This window comes from Pempheris klunzingeri, chromosome 5 (genome assembly GCF_042242105.1).
Source record: "Pempheris klunzingeri isolate RE-2024b chromosome 5, fPemKlu1.hap1, whole genome shotgun sequence".
Classification (NCBI taxonomy): Eukaryota; Metazoa; Chordata; class Actinopteri; order Acropomatiformes; family Pempheridae; genus Pempheris; species Pempheris klunzingeri.
Genome location: NC_092016.1, coordinates 23,561,761 through 23,578,292, shown reverse-complemented (window position 1 = coordinate 23,578,292; position 16,532 = coordinate 23,561,761). Strand labels below are relative to the sequence as shown.

Genomic DNA, 16,532 nt, shown 5'->3' with positions numbered 1-16,532 from the left:
TTGTTTTTTCCTACTTGTCAATCAAACTCATTGTCGATTACAGTGCTTATTGTCCTATTTTGTACACACTGAGGCTGTGAGATGAAGGACACGTTGGAGATTCACTCTCATCTTCCTCAAACCTGCACTAATTTTTCCAGCCACTTGGGGGCAGTGCAAAAGGCTGTAAACAAACCACTGACATACTGTATGTTATCAGCTGCTATGGCTGAAATGTTAGCAAACATTTGCCTCTCTAAACATCCAGCAGACACAACCATGTCATTCATGTGTTGCCACCTGATAAAACTCAATACTCACTCTATTTTTTGTTTGGTTTTAATGCTTTTTCCAGAGGGAAAATCTGGCTTTTTAGCAGCCAAACGCTCCACTTTGTTCAGCAGCTGGTCACTAACTGGTGGCATTGTAGTTCATCCCAGCTTTTTCCACTGAAATCAAGACAGGGCAAGCAGTGAGCTAAAAGATGCTAAAACGCTGTGTGGAGTTGAGAGGAACTAAATGGTTGGGTTTGTAATTTTTGTGATTTCTTTCACATACTGATTAGAGCAGCCTTAACTGAGAAGAAACCAGGTCACAGCCATCACCGTGTACTTCATTTTTTGGTTTTTGCTCATTTTACTGTGATTATAACTGGTATTTAGCCACATTTGAATAAGTGATGTAAAAACAAGAAATAAAGGAAAGCTAATGAGACAAAAAAAATGACCAAAACCAAACACAACAGAACACAAGAGTGGAAAAAAAACTCAAGATTTATTTGTAAAGCACTTTCCACAAAATGCCCTGTAAACAAATTAGAGGGACTAATAACAACAAACAACAAAGTTTCCTAAAAATAAATAAATAAACTTTCTACAGTCCTATTTGGGTTAGTTTGCCATCGGCTTAGTGCGATGGTGGAGTGTTAGAAAAGGCTCTACGTCTAAGACATACACATTAACCTCTCCTGCAGCCACTGCTGCCGTCTTTATGGCAACAACTCTGTCGCCTCTACAGCCGCCACACCGTCTCTATGGAAACAACGCTGCCACGGTAACGTGGGCTTTTGGTCCGTTGCCAGGAGGAAGGTTGACGTTAATAATACAGCACTAACATTTTTTTGTAACTGCTGCTGTGTGCGGACAAGTAAAAACAAAATATGAGGATGAAAAATAAAAACTAGCGGTTCCATCTGTGATTGAAAATGTGCTCCTTCTGTACATCAACAACACAAAAAAAAATGAATTAAAAAAAGAAAAAAAAAACTTCAAAAATATTTTGAAAATAAAAAAAATCTTCTTTCCATTTCCTCTCCAATATTTTTCTCCATACACTGAAGCATAGAGTTGTCTGTCTGATTATGTTATCCTCTTTGACCTTCCACCCCCACCTACATTAAAGAGCGCCAAACACACACACACACACAACAATATAACAACATGTGACAGAAAATAACAGAAAATGTAAGTACTGAACAGAGAAACAGTTACATGTAAATGTCACAAGTGCCTGTTAGTCCAAAAGGAGACGTCTAAGCTACGTCTGTCTGTGTCCCCCCCCTCCCTCTCGTCTCTGAAACGCTCTCAGTGTGATGGAGTTTTACCGGCTCAGATATCGATCCTAAAGAGACAATGAGATCACTGACCCAAAAATAATCAACAGCAGGAGAAACGGCACATACTTTGACTGTGGACCCACTTCTCAGTGATGGTCAAAATACTGTTTCCCGTACTGGTGTATGCACCTCCGTCAATCAGACCACATTATTATTCAAAGAGCACTGCAACCTCAATTAGCAATTAAACACTATTACCCAGAAATCCTGGGTGATGACATCAGTAGACTGCACACAGTGTGCTCGGTGTGTAACGTGTTAGCCATAAAAATGTAATACAAGTGACCTTTAAGCAAAAACATGACTTAACAGAAAACTTAATTTGTAGTTCCTCCTCCATTCTCTGAGGGGTTTAGTTAGCCAGACCAGTGAGATAACAGTAAGTAAGCAGACTATCCCTCTGCATGTCTAGAAATCATGTAACAAAACACAGCAGCCTACATGTGATGGGAGACAGTTGTCTTAGAGTCTGAGCACTGTACAAATGAGAAAACTGAAACATCTCCAACACCCCAACACCCACATCCTACAGCAGCATAGACTTTCAAACCACACTGGGTCAACAGAGAGCACTGAACAACACTGACAGGTCACGGCCACTGACTGACTGATATGCCGCACGGTCGACCGACGAGCGACAGCACAGGACCTTTAGCTAAAAGCGCTAAAGAATTGTAATGACTGCAGGACTAAAGGTTTCAATTCATGAACATGTTCTTCATGAACAAGTTTTTTTTTCTTTTTTTTAAAAAAAAATCTCCTTGTTGCACAGGTTTTAGACTTAAGAAATCTGTTTGCAGGTCAGTGCCAAAGCTGACAGCCGCCTCAGACAACTACTGCCACAGCCGACAGTTACGCCTCCGTCTGCCACATTAAGGCACAACTCACGAAATACAACAGGGTTTTGATGAGGGAGGATAGTTTACATGAAGTGATTCACCGCACCGTTACCAACAGTAACAGACAAACAATTCATTGAAATGCATTGTAAAAAACAACGATAATGCACAACAGCCTACAAAGGATAGTGACTAAAGATAGTCCATACTCAAATGACAACCCAAGTATGTCAGCAACATCATGAACAAAATGAAAATAGTTGAGGACCGCTAAGACACGGTAGCCTCAAACGTCTGCACGCTTCCGTCTTCACCAGGTCCATATCAGCACCCTGCAGACAGGGTGTGTGTGTGTGTGTGTGTATGTGAGAGAGAGAGAAAGATAGAGAGGTGAAAGGGGTCAAGAGAGGTCAAGCTTCATCAGCTGTGATGTCAGAGCCCAGAGGTCACTGTTGGTGCAACCCGATTGGCCACTGGCTGTGGAGAAGGACGAGGCCCTTTAGGACTCCTGAGGCACCACCTCCATCACCTTCTGACACCAGGCTGTGGTCGAGACTGCGAAACACACACACACACACACACACAAGTGATGATTATTCACAATGTCAAGAGAAATGACGGTTTCAGAAACCCAAACGTGAGGAGGGACAGGAGGTTGTACTCACAGATTCCGTGGAGCAGCCACTTGGGTTTGTTCTTCCACAACACACCGAATATGTAGATGGGAATTCCGGTGGCGATGATGCCGAAGCCAATGCCGCACTCCACTGGAGTCTTCCAGAAGGACACAATGATGAGGAAGAGGCAGGCCAGCACAAAACTCACCGGCAGCAGAATATTCACCTGAAAATAACCACATTCATAAGATTTACAATCAGACAAGTGACCAGTTCCACAGCACGGCACCACTGGGTTTGGTACAGGACTGTTTGATCCATGTAGCCGTTCGTCCACTTTATGCACTGTACATCTTTCATTTTATCTCTAAAAAAAAAAAAACTCAGCCTTATTACTGAGGCAGGTCACACTGGTTTCCTACCCTGTTCTGCCAGGAAGCAGACCCCACCCAACAAAACCCTGTCAAGTCTCGGTCTCTTTTCAAAGCTAGACTGCAAATAAGAACGTAATTAAAGTTTAGCTAGCTAGTTTAGTTAGCACCTCTCAAAAGTAGACATCACAAAGTCCTAAACAAACTCGAGATACAGAACACTAGTGAACAAACAAACAAAACAAACATGCTAAACTACGCAAAGGTAAATCTTTTCTGCTTTTAAAATGTGTCCACAGGTCTTAAGTCCAATGAAAGAGGTTTGAAAGTTGAGTAGCTTTAAAAAGTGTGATCATCTTTTGGTTTTAAGGCACAGTACAACTTCAATCAGAAGACCTCGGTGACTCAGCGATGATGTTAAACAATATAGGTCTGCAGAGTTATGTTTCTGGCCACCTGATAAATGTATGTGCAACATTCATTCATTCTACTTTTAGCTCAGTTTTTAGTCTCCACCGACTCCCGATGGTATATCTGTCTCTTTTGCAGGTAAAGGCTCCACTGTTTTCACCAACTGGTCGGTACCCCTCTCTGTCTGCAGTGTGGGGCCGGGCAGGTAGCGCACAGTGGATCAATTGTGTCCATATGCTTTTATCAACTACTATCTGGAGCTGGTTTTCAGCTCCAACGTTTTTAATTCCAGTGGAGGTAAACCCTAATGCTACAGCACACACTGATATTTTAGACAACAGTGTGTGTCCAAATCTGTGGGCACAGTTTGAGAAGGGCCGTTTCCTGTGTCACCATGACAAGTCCCTGGCGCTCGATGCCAGGTCCATAAAGAGATGGTTTCTGAGTTTACTTCAACCCCATTCAATCCACCCTTTTAGATAAACTGGAACACAGACTGCGAGCCAGACCTTATCAGCCAACATCAGTGTTGGACCTCACTAATGCGGTTGTGGCTGAATGGGAGCAAATCCCCGCAGCCAGGATCCAAAATTTGGTGGAACAGAACAGTGGAGGCGATTATAGCAGCAGATTAATGCCCCCAACATTCACTAATGAGTGGTATGTTCAGGTGACAAGGCCACGTAGACGGCATGTGAACTGAAGGTGACATGAATCTCGCAGGTTGCTGATGTACAGTATCTCTTAATCAGAGAGATTAATTAGTGAATGTAATTGTGCGAGTCCCTGGCAGCTCTGCTCCAAATCTGTTGGACAGAAGGAATGCGACAGACAAAGAAAGGAGAAAGAAATAGAGTGGGAAAGAGAGGGATAGAGGTCATCAGAGAGACAGTGCCACTACTGTCCCACCACTCAATCACACACACACACACACACACACACACAGTGCTGGGCCAGTAGATCTATCTGCCTATTTCACTTCACTGCCCTGACAGACTGCCTCTGACCAACACACACCGTTGTGCCAGGGGATGAGTAGCTTCAGTGCACCTATCAGGCTCTAACAAGCGATACGCACACACACAGAATCAAACACTCACATGCAAAGTGAAACAATGGCACAATGGTCTTCTGTGTGTTGGGGAGTCCTGCAGCTAGTCAGGAGGCATAGTGCTCTTCCTCTTTTACACACACACACACACACACACACACACGCTCGTATGCACACTGTACTACCCAGCAGGCCACAACACCAGCTGACAAGCATCCAGCCTCTCTTCTGTCCGTTAATCTGTGATCGCTCTCTATTCAGCAGAGCTCTGCTGAATGGATCTTTGTTGGTCGCATGAGACAAAGAAGAAGCATTTCCTGCTGCCAAAGCTAACTTAAGTAGGAGCTGACAATGACAAAGACCAAGTGAGGCTTTTCACGTCCACTCATCTCCAACTGTCTGCGTGCATCTGTCCGTGTTCCCTTACGATTGTCATCAGAAAGTTGGGGGAAAAAAAAAACAAGCAGCCTGATCCACGTACCCGAGCGGCTTTTTATTATGTTCCGACTGCATCAGGTTTGGCTCACCTTAATCGGTCGCTCCAGCTCTGGCTTCTTATAACGGAGCCACATCATCCCAACGATTGCCATGGCGATGCAGAGCCAGTTGAAGAAGCTGAAGAAGTTTATGACGGAGAAGATGTCGGTGGAGAAGGCGTAGAGCAGCGTCATCAAGCACTGGAGAGAGTCAGAGAGAAGCCACAAGGTGTGCAGCGTAAGAAAACCAGAAAAACATGTCATTACAACAGCAAAAACACACTAAGCATTCAAAGACTCATTCAGATTTGCTTAATTCACAGTGGATGATATCAGTGTTTTATTGTACAGTGAATTAGAAAACAAGCACACATACAGTGAATATAAGTGAGGGCAGTGGGGTCAGCAGGGTGGGGTGGATCATTGACAGCAGACTGGGAAGGTGACCCTCCCTGGAGCCGACGAAGAATAACCTGAAAGAGGAGGAGAGACGTGGATACTGACACGTGATACTGAGTACGAACAGATAAGTGATTCCAATTAATGCATTTTGTACCCATGACAAGACTCTGGGTGTTCAAGTACAAACGAACCTGCTCACATCTACCAGTCTACATGTGCTTTAAATGTTTCTGGGCATGTTTTCCACTCGGTGTGTGTGTGTGTAAGTGTGTGTTTTACCTGGATGATGTGAACAGAGAGCCGTTGACTGATCCGAAGCAGGACAGACCCACAAACACAGGGATGATCCATGCCATTGGACCCAGGTAGTGGTTACCAAAGTCCTGCAGGACACACACACACACAGTACAGGAGTGTTATTAAAAGTCAAGAAGCTAAGGAGGTCCATTCACGTCAGAAAGTGGCAAAGCCAAGCTCATTAACAGCCGTTCGCGGTACACAGCTCTCTGAGCTTCAGTTTTCTCTGTTCAGTGTTTTTCTGGCATTTTGTTCTCAGGATTGTACATCATACTAATTGACGAAGAGTTACTGAGGACAGAAGAAAACTGCTGGTATTTACTGTAGCTAACAATAAGCTCACACAGTTTATTCAAAAGTTTATTCAAAAATACCACCGACTCCTGTCCAGTCTCAAACTACTGCTCCTTTGTTTATACTCCTACACAGGAGGTCAAATAAAAGTGGAAGGTGTAGTGAGCTATAATAGCGTCCAGTGTTCTCCATCTTATTAGCTCCCTCAAAGACCAGCGCTATTCAGGCAGCTTGCTATTGGTCAGTGGAATTGACGGAAGTTGAAATTGACACAAAAAATTCTGTGGCTTCACTTCTGGCAATTCCACTGAAATATACTGACCATTGTGAAATGTGGTCATTTTCAATGCTGGTGTGACCAGGCCTTTATTCTGTGGTGGGATAGTCTAATGATTTTATATATTAGTATATCAGAGCATCTCCAAAGGGAAACCAAAAAGCTATCATTTAGGCGACTGATCAGTGATACTTCAGGAACACATTCAGGAGCTCAAAGTAGTAGTAGCTCAAACCAGTGCACTCACCACGGCCACAGCCTCTGAGTTGAGCATGTCCTCAGGAGAGAGGGTGGTGAAATAAGCCAGGTTGGTCAGGACATACACTACTGTCACTATGGGCAGAGAGATGATGATGGCAAGAGGTAGGTTTCTGAGGAAGATACACAGACATTGTTAGTTACAGCCAAGATTACAGCCACAGATTATGAGTCACCTAAACAAGTCTGTATTTTATCACAAGAGTACTCACTTGTAAGGCTCAATCATTTCCTCAGTGACAAAATTCAAATAGTTCCTGCAAACAAAAGAGGCAACAATAAGATAAGATGGATAGTCCAACAGATTTTTCCCTCAACTGCATAAAAAAAACACAAAATAATCTACTTTATTTAGTCAAATATGGCATTTTTTTTACTGTGAACAGACAAGAAAGGAAACTGGATAATGACCAGGCAGGTTGATGTGTTAACTCACCAGCCACCGTAGGCAAACAGACCGCTGTAGAGCGCCAGGCCGATGTTGCCGAACTCATAATTGGACCCCTTGAAGGAATTTTCTGGAAGAAGACCGTCGGTACCACCTGGAGAAGAACAAGGAGAAACAACTGGGTTAAGACAAAAAAAGCCCAAATCCATCTGTCTGCATTGTTGCTCTGCAGGTGAGTTCAGCAGTCGGTCTGACGAACCTGTAACATGGAACAATAAATGAAATAAATGAAGTGTGTTCGCCCAACATGCAGTAACACACAACAGGACCAACATTCAGCTTAAGTGTGTCTCAGTGTGCGGATCAGTGAAGGGCGGCAGAATGGAATGGACTTAAGACCAATATCTGACCCAGACTGTGGCACGGCTCTCTGGATCGACCCGAGGCATGAACGGATCAAACAACACCCAAACAAAGCGGGCTACGACAAGGGAGAGATGGACGGGGGGTGAAGGGGGGGGGGTTGTGTTTTATTGTCTTGCTCAAGGGCAGGGCAACGGTAGCTGAGGGATGGGAGGGTATTACTTTTTTATTTAAATTCATCAGTTGTGGCGAGGATTTATGACAAACCATTGCTGCTGGTTTGAGGGGGTCTGTGTCACATTCCTGACCGAGATGCTCCCCACAAACACGCACACACATTCTCAGACACAGCGACGGTTGCTAAACCAACAGCCCCGGGGCAGTGTTGGTACTGGGAGGGTTAGCCCTAAGCCACAGTGCAGTGTGGGAAATGCCCAATCCCTGTCTATGTGACTAACAGACAGACAGATGTGTGACCGCCCTGCTAACCTGCCTGACCTGAGAAGTTAAGATTCCTTAAGAAAAAGAGTCTTTAAGAGGAGCGAGTTGTTACATTTTGGCTAATGTTCTTCTTCATGTTATTAAAATCCTTAAATATGTGTATCAGCCTGAACCTAAAAAGAATCCAGCATCATTTGGGCTTTAAACACCATCCTTAAATCTACGGTTGGTTTAATTATCAGTTGATCTGCAGATCATTTTCTTGTAAAATGTCTTATTCCTGTATGCGCTGTAACAGCAGGTTTGACAGGTTTGGTTCACATATCAACATTTTTAACTTTTTATGCTGAAATTTCACCTGTTGAGTCGTCTATTGGAACACTTGGAAAGTCATTTTTTTGTTTCTGTGTCCCCAAAAATGTTTGTTTTAACATCACAGCTGTTTCCCCAGTCTGATGTATGTATCTGTAGAGGAGGGACTATCATACATCTCAGGCTGCCCACCTCTTTACACACAGATGCACACCACCCAGGCTCACCTCACAGCTCAGGGACGCCTGATTTGCCCCCAAACTTTAGAGCATCTGATGGTGATGAAGCTTGAAGCATCTTTGACTCCTGCTCTTACTCCTCCATCTTTGACCCTGTTCTGCCCAGCCTTTATTTTGTGATGTGAGGAACCTTTATGTGAGAGGACCAAAACAGATGTGTCCTCCACCAATACCTTTACAATCCACAGTGGACAGCTTTATCCCTTCTTCTGTTACTCCCTCATTAGTTTCCACCACGCCGGTCAGGAAACACTCAGAGCCGTGATCAGCTGGTCACATGATACCAGTGCCAGGCACTGAAGGTGAAACACACACACACACACACACACAAAGAATGAAATATGCATGTACCACACACACACACAGGAAGCTGCTCACATACCATACATAAGATTGAATGAAAAACATCCTGTCTCTAGTTTGTGACTTTAAATTAGGTTTAAGATTAGAGATAGAAGAATTAAGACATTAAATGGAGTCACAAGCTGTATTCACTCGGAGCTCATTGGTTTGGAACGCTACCCTCTCATTTTACAAAGCAGGAAATAGTTCAACATTTTGAGAAATACACCTATTCACTTTCTTTCCAAGAATTAAATAAGAGTATCAATACCACTCTCATTGCCATTGCCCTGATCCACACTTTCTAAAGAAAAGAAGTCGTATCAGTAGACATATTGGCCATACATAGTGGATTCAGATAGGAAACTTTAGGTTTAGTTGGAGTAACCTCAGTCTAATAGTAAGCCTACAGTAAACAGGCTAATCACTTGCCAGTGACTCAGTAAACATTCAGTTGTAAGAGGCACTACATGGATCAGCCCTGCTCTTAATACTGACATGAATGGAGTTCTCCATGTTGTGCAGACTATTTGCTAAGAAGTCTGCAGTGGAACCCTCCCACTGCTCAAACACACACCTTTTATTCAAGAACACCTCAGGGAGAGCTGTGCAGGTGGAAAACCTTCAGATGTCGACCTTACGTGGCTTTTACATGAACATGTGCAAGTATAACTGTGTGTGTGTGTTATATCTAACCAACCATGGTTGTATTAGACGGATCAGTATTAAGAAGGTGAGAGGGAAACCCCGGCATCGCAGACAGACTGGGACAAGATGACAGTGAGGTAAATCAGAGGAAAGTGTACGCGGCCGGTCATAAGAGATCAGCGTCTGTGAGTGTTTCACGTCCAAACAGTGCAGCCAGGTGTCAGAATGAGAAGGCAGGGGTTTACTGTGGCTTATCAGATTACACCGGCCTCTAATCTGAGACACAAGCAGACTCAAACCTCATGAGCCGCAGAGCTGCATGAACACACACACACATACAAGTTTAGGATAAGTTAAGATGAGCAGAGTGTGTGGTGTCTGTTTGGCCTATCTTTAACAAACTCTCATCACCATGGACATAGATGAAACGACTCTATCTCTGCATGATAATGCAAACTGAGAGACCGAGTGGTTACACTGACATGCTCATACAAGGATTCCTTCTTCGCTGCTGTTATTAGGATCAAATCAGCTCTTTTCTTTTAATGCCTGCAATTTACAGAGTGCCTCTGTAAAGTGGGAATGTTACTTCTTGTTGTTTTTCTAAAAAAAAAACTCTCTATTTCTCATTTCTTTTCTTGATCACATGGCTGGTGAAACAATATTGTAGTCTAAAACACACATGAAGCACTGACTGATCTCCACTCCAGCTGCCAAGCAGCAGCCAGAGGGCGCTGCAGCACCCAGTGAGCTTGGCCTGTAGGCAGAGCGGCAGGTGAGTTTGTTGACATAATCACAGCCACTGTCTAATGTCTAAATCTAGATAATCTCAAGTGTCTCAGGTAAACTGTTATTATAGGCACTGGGATGGAAAAGATTGGTGTTCAAGATTAAAGGATGCCATCAGATTAAGAAGTAAATGAAGAATTTAGAAAAGTTCGCTTGTGAAATAGCACTTGGTAGAGAGCTAGCATTACAAATGAGTAGGATAATTCCTAAGACACACACCTAAATAGGCATCATAAAGGCAGGAGTTGCACTTATATAGATTAAGATTACTCAAAGAATGAAAGGGAGATGCAGTTTGTGCTTCCACCAAAGAAAGACCAGGAGGAGGATCACTCAGACTCATACTCGTTATTTGGGTGTGATTGATACACCAGGACTGGGGTCCGCGTACAGATTTGGGGCAGGCAGGGATGTGAATTTCAGGCACCCATTTCGAAAAATGAAGGATTGAAAGTTTATTTGCTTTATTGTGACAGTGGCTTTTTTGTGAAATTGTGAAAGTTTGTTAAGGCTCTTGACAATGACGTACATTTAAGGGTTTTAAATAACTAAATGGTACTGTTTGTTTTGGTTAAATACTTTAATCGTGTCCAGGACATTACTGTTTATGTGTAGCATTAATTTTAGGAGGCTATATAAGATGAAGATCATTATTTCAGCTCTCCATGTGATTCCAATTACCAACTTAAACAGCTGTACACCACATGTTTTACAGTGCTGAATTACACTTAGACTACTTCGAGCTTGTTTACTATCATTACATCCACACACCCTTTTATAGGTCTGTCTGTCTAACATCAGTCACTTTGTCTCTCTAAAGAAACAAACCTTTTTCATCAAAGCTGCATCTATCAAAATGTTATTGTTCATTATATGAGACAATGCTCCCTGCATATGTTGAAGCAGGTATATCTAAAAGCTGTTTTATCTGCAGTCTCTGGGCCTTCTGCTACAAAAACAAGCTTCCAGAGACCCCCCTTTGTTTCTCCCTATGCAATGCAAACCTCACTCTCCCTCACTCGGTCCCTCCCTCTCTTTCATCCCCGTCTCCCTGCTCTCTAACCTCCTCCCTCGGCTCCATCGCTCTCTGGTCGGCCTCTGAACAATTCTAGTCACTGTTGAGGTCCTGTTTGCCCACCGGTCAGCTGATCTGAGACCTGTGACCTGTGGCCTCTGCACAAACAGGCAGTGTGTTTCACCCACTACAAGAGCGTGTGTGATGAAGCTGAAAAAATACCTGATTGTATTGGCTCTATTCTGCATAATTCACAAACCATTTTAAGCTAAGAAGGACTTTTAAATCTTATTTAACGGTTTTAAAGAAACCCAAAGGTGTCATTTTTTTTAATTCTTTTGAATGTGGACAAATATGCAGATTGTTTTAGATGCTTCAAGCTTTAAACTGTATGTCTGGCGTTGCAGTTCGAGTTCAACTGAGACTGACTTTCAAAGGTGAACCTTACACCTTGGCCGTGGTTAACGTCAGGTGTGGGGTCAAAGGGGGAAGAGGTCAGTGAGGGCTCAGTGCTCCAAACGGAGAATACACACAGCTGGAGAGAACGGACTGGCTACTGGTGCAGTCAGCTGCTCTCCACAATCAGTCTGTGTGAGCTCCACTTCAGCTGAAACTCAGTGACATTTCACTTGTTTCCCTTATGTCGACATTTTCCAAAGGCATCTTAAAACAAATTGTTTTGTAAAAGTCGGTCGAACGAGACCCTGCTACTCTACAGCATTATTTGAGATTACATTCATACTGCAAGACTGACTTGGCCTGTGCCTTCCACCGACTCATTCACATTCAACACGCATGCTTGTTGGCTTCACTTTTTATAGGTTTCCCCTCTGATTTTCTTCTCCCACCACAGCGCTGATTCACTGCGATCTAAAGTGCCGCTGATTTCTATTTTGCCTCTGTGTCTCCCCTGGAGGAGAACAGCAGCCGACAGCTTCGCTGCAGACAGGAAGAGAGCCAGCCATAGGAGCACAACAGGGCTTGGCAGCAAACACTCACAGGCAGCAGGGGGGATATGAGCCTGTAGTTACCTGGTAGAAGTCATTGGAAAGGAAGCAGAGAGGTGTTATGCCACCTTCAATATTTAGGACTGCAAACCATAGTCTGATTTCTGTGACATGAACCCAATGAACCCCGAAGTCCAGGTTGAGAGTGTTACTGCCCTCCTCTAGGGGGCAGAGTTTGATTCCCTGAGCTCACTTCCTGTCTGTGTTATCCATGTTAATATACCGTCTTCAGCAAACCTTAATAGTGAATGGGACAAACAATTGTTCAAACACACTGTTGCAGTGTTTGTGTGACTCAGATGTCTTGTAACTAATTAGTAGGCTTTCAAATAAAAAGGAGCCATGTTCCACTTAGGAGCCATTGTCTGGTTTCTCTGTGCCGTCCTCCCGTCTCTGGCTACACTTCACATCCTGTGGCCTTAATGAGGCTTCGGCGCGACTCCAAGAAGCTAAACACCAACTACTCCTGCAGCCACAGATTCGCCGCTCGCATGAAACAGAAAGAATGGGCCGTGTTGACATCCACTTTGGCCAGAACTGGATTACAATGCTGGAATTTGATTAGATGCGGTGTCAGAAGCGGTGCAACATAAGTTTGGGGTGACATGAGTTCAAACTGAGGAAAAAGTGCCACCGTAACCTCCTGGATTACACCAAATCTGCTCAGTTAAATCCAGTTTGTCTTGGATTTCAGGATTTATTTTTCTTTCTTTCTAACTTTAGAGCAATTGTGTTTTGTATATGAGATTATTGTTATTGTCATGGCTAAAGTAGCTTCATAAATGAAACATGCAAACAAATTAATCAATTCTCTATCGATGAGAAATAGATGTCTTTGATTACATAAATTCAAGGAGGAGGAGGTCGAGTCAAATCAAAAACCACTTCCTGTGTGAATGCACGAGGCACAGACCGCAACGCGTGCAGGTAGGTGTTTGTGCTTGGGCAAAGTACCTTGGCCAATCCTGACGAAGCCGATGATGATGATGAGTCCAAGCGCCAGGAGCTTTGCCGCCGCAAAGAAGTCCTGCACTCTGGTGGCTGCCTTCACACTGTAGCAGTTCACAAAGGTCAGCACGACTGCAGAGAGAGAGAGACACAGAGAGACAGAGAGAGAGATTAAGTGGCGGGATTCTTATAAAGCAGCTCATTGGTGTGATCCCCTGGTTGCATCAACCAAATGTACACATTGCATTACACCACACACCACCCACAGCGTCTTCACTCAGGTTTTCATATTGGGTACAAGAAGAACTGACTTTTCTGTAGGTGTATTTGATGTTAAAAACAGTGTTTAACTGCGTTTAATTTTCTGCTCAAATTTGATTTGATTCAAATTTTGAGGTGATTTACTTCTATTTCCTTTTACCCACACATGTGCAGTGCTGGTTAGCAAACCCTCCCGCACACACACTCACAAACTCACTGTTGAAGCGGCCCCTAACCCTGGACCCCATTCAAAGTGATTAACTAAAGCAGCAGGTCCTCCAAAGCTCCTAAATCAGGTCGGGCCACAACAGAAAGACAAGACAGAGCACAATGAGGCCCTGTGTTATAGAGACCAAGACAAAGAGAGGGAGCCTGAGTACAGTAGGGCGCTGGATACACACTTGCTCACACACAGACAAACTCACACAGACGGGCACACACACTCTACAGACTTATACTTGGGTATATATGTGTGTACATGTATGCACACACTTACGCACGCAGAAACACACTGATCTCCATTCCCACAGAAACGGGTCAAACGGAACAATAACTTGCACGAAAATAGACCTATGGAGCTCCGTGTGTGTGTGTGTGTGTGGAGATTTGGCTCGCAACCCCACAGTGACCCTGACCACTGCGTACACCAAAGGCATGCACATGCACACACACACACACACACACACACACACACACACACACACACACACACACACACACACACACACACACACACACACACACACACACACACACACACACACACACACACACACACACACACACACACACACACACACACACACAAATAAGTGAGCCTCTTGGTTCACGGCTTTGTCATGTGGTCTCAGTCAGGATTTAGCCTTCAGTCAATCTGAAGATTAGGCACTAGGGTTACTAGCTGGCAACACACACACACACACACACACACACACACACTCACACACTCACACACTCACACACACACACACACACACACACACACACGCATGCTCAATGTCATGTGTAATCATGTATTCAGATAGTGATGCAGTGTGTGAGGTGAAAGGGGGCATGCCTGGTGTGTGTGGTGGTCGATGAAAACATGCACAAGCAGAGATTGGTGCTAATAGGCTGAAGCAGCTAATAATCCATACAAAACAAGGCACAAAACACACGCTTGTGAAACTCACTATAAGTGACCAGTGTTTTCATCTGAACGCTGAACTTTGAAGCTGCAGGCTAAAAAACATGGATCCAGCTGTTCATCACATTCAGTCCAATTCTCATCATTTCTGCATGTTAATAACTTACCCATACAACACATGATTAATGATAAATTCCTTTTTTTTTTTAATTATTACCATAAATATTCCACTTACACACAGCTAGCCCCAAATGTTGAGCTGAGAAAGATGCAGTATGGTAACTACAGCATGTGTCTAACAAATCATTTATGGGATTTAATTATTAAATCATAAAATTAATTTATTAAGTGGCTCCACTAAATTGCATTTAATTGCATTTATTCAAATTTTAAAACACATTTATTCAACTGTGGCCTTTCTGTTCTGTCAAATTAAGAAAACTAGTCAAAATATTAGCATTAGCTTAATAACTCTTGCTACTTAGCAGCTTCCCAGTTTAGAAATGACACAGTCAGTAAAATAATTAGAAAAGTGAAGAGAACTAAGTCAGGACCAAATATCTGGTGTGAATATGTAAATGTGTACAGAAAATAAATTACCATACATTGTCCCTGGGGGGGGTCACACCGTGACGACTAGCTGATGTAATAACGCGGCATTTTTCACCACCGATGAGCGCGTGGACCACTGTTTATATGCGCGCGTGTCTCTGTCACTGGCGTCACACGTGCCCCGCATCATGTCGTGTGTGTGTGTGTGTGTGTGTGTGTGTGTGTGTGTGTGTGTGTGTGTGTGTGTGTGTGTGTGTGTGTGTGTGATGGTGGAGTCAGTGGGTCACCTCACCGGTCTGTCTGTGTGCCTTCAGCCACACAGGTGTGTGTACCATAAACACACACACACGCACACACGCGCACACACACACACACACACACACACACACAGACGGTAAGTGTTTAGCTCAATCAAACAACGCCTAAAGTTGCATCATCCCTGGCAGCATGGCTCGGCTCGGCTCGGCTCGGATACTCACGGATGCAGAGGCAGGCCACGATCTTGGCGCCGTTCTCCGGCACCGGGCACACGGGGAACAGGGGCTTCAGGAGGTAGGTGGCGAAAACGTAGGCGACGATGTACTGCGAGGACGGCCGGATGATGAGCAACTCGATCCAGAGTTTGAGGAAAGCCGGCAGGGAGCCGTACACCTCCAGGATGTAGGCATAGTCCCCGCCGGACTTGGTGATGGTGGTCCCCAGCTCCGCGTAGCAGAGGGCTCCCACCGTGGAGAACACCCCGCACACCGCCCACACGACCAGGGACAGACCCACGGAGCCGGTCTCCTTCACCACGCCGGTCGGAGTCACGAAGATGCCCGAGCCTATGATGGTCCCCACGATGATGGCCACGCCGTTCATCAGGGTGATGGTCCTCTTCAGGGCGACCCCGTCCTCCCCCGCCTCTCCTCCGACGGCGTTGTTGTTGTTGGGGCTCTTGGCGTCGCTTCCGGGTGCTCCGACCTGGCCGGAGTCCCCCTTTTCCCCGCCGCTGGTCGGGCTCAGCATCCTCTCCGTGACCTGCTTGTCCTCCTCTCTGTCTGCCGAGGAATTTGAGTTTCTCTTCTTCAACCCCGACATGGTTGGTCTGGTCTCCTCTTTCTTCTTCCTCACTCGGGGGACACAAAGCTTCCCGTCTTCTCTGTCAGTGTGTCTGTCCGGTGCGCGGTCTGATGCCAGCCGGACTCAGCCACGAGGACTGCTCGGTGTGTCTG

General features: G+C 44.6%; 1 protein-coding gene across 1 annotated transcript; it reads right to left on the bottom strand.

Moving 5' to 3' along the window:
• Positions 1 to 734: 734 nt before the first annotated feature.
• slc7a5 (solute carrier family 7 member 5) lies at positions 735 to 16,532 on the bottom strand. Its single transcript, XM_070830251.1, has 10 exons — positions 15,798 to 16,532; positions 13,386 to 13,511; positions 7,324 to 7,429; positions 7,100 to 7,144; positions 6,877 to 7,000; positions 6,041 to 6,144; positions 5,736 to 5,832; positions 5,411 to 5,560; positions 3,099 to 3,276; positions 735 to 2,988 (listed from the first exon to the last, which is right to left on the bottom strand). Exons 1-10 carry the CDS (start codon positions 16,396 to 16,398, stop codon positions 2,933 to 2,935), a joined length of 1,587 nt encoding a protein of 528 aa, XP_070686352.1. The 5' UTR covers positions 16,399 to 16,532; the 3' UTR covers positions 735 to 2,932.

Coding starts and splice junctions, on each gene's coding strand:
- slc7a5 (XM_070830251.1), bottom strand. CDS start 16,398: ATGTCGGGGTTGAAGAAGAGAAACTCAAATTCCTCGGCAGACAGAGAG. Junction 6,145..6,876: donor ACTCAGAGGCTGTGGCCGTG/GTGAGTGCACTG, acceptor TGTGTCCTGCAG/GACTTTGGTAACCACTACCT. Junction 5,561..5,735: donor TGCCCTCACTTATATTCACT/GTATGTGTGCTT, acceptor GACTCTCTCCAG/TGCTTGATGACGCTGCTCTA.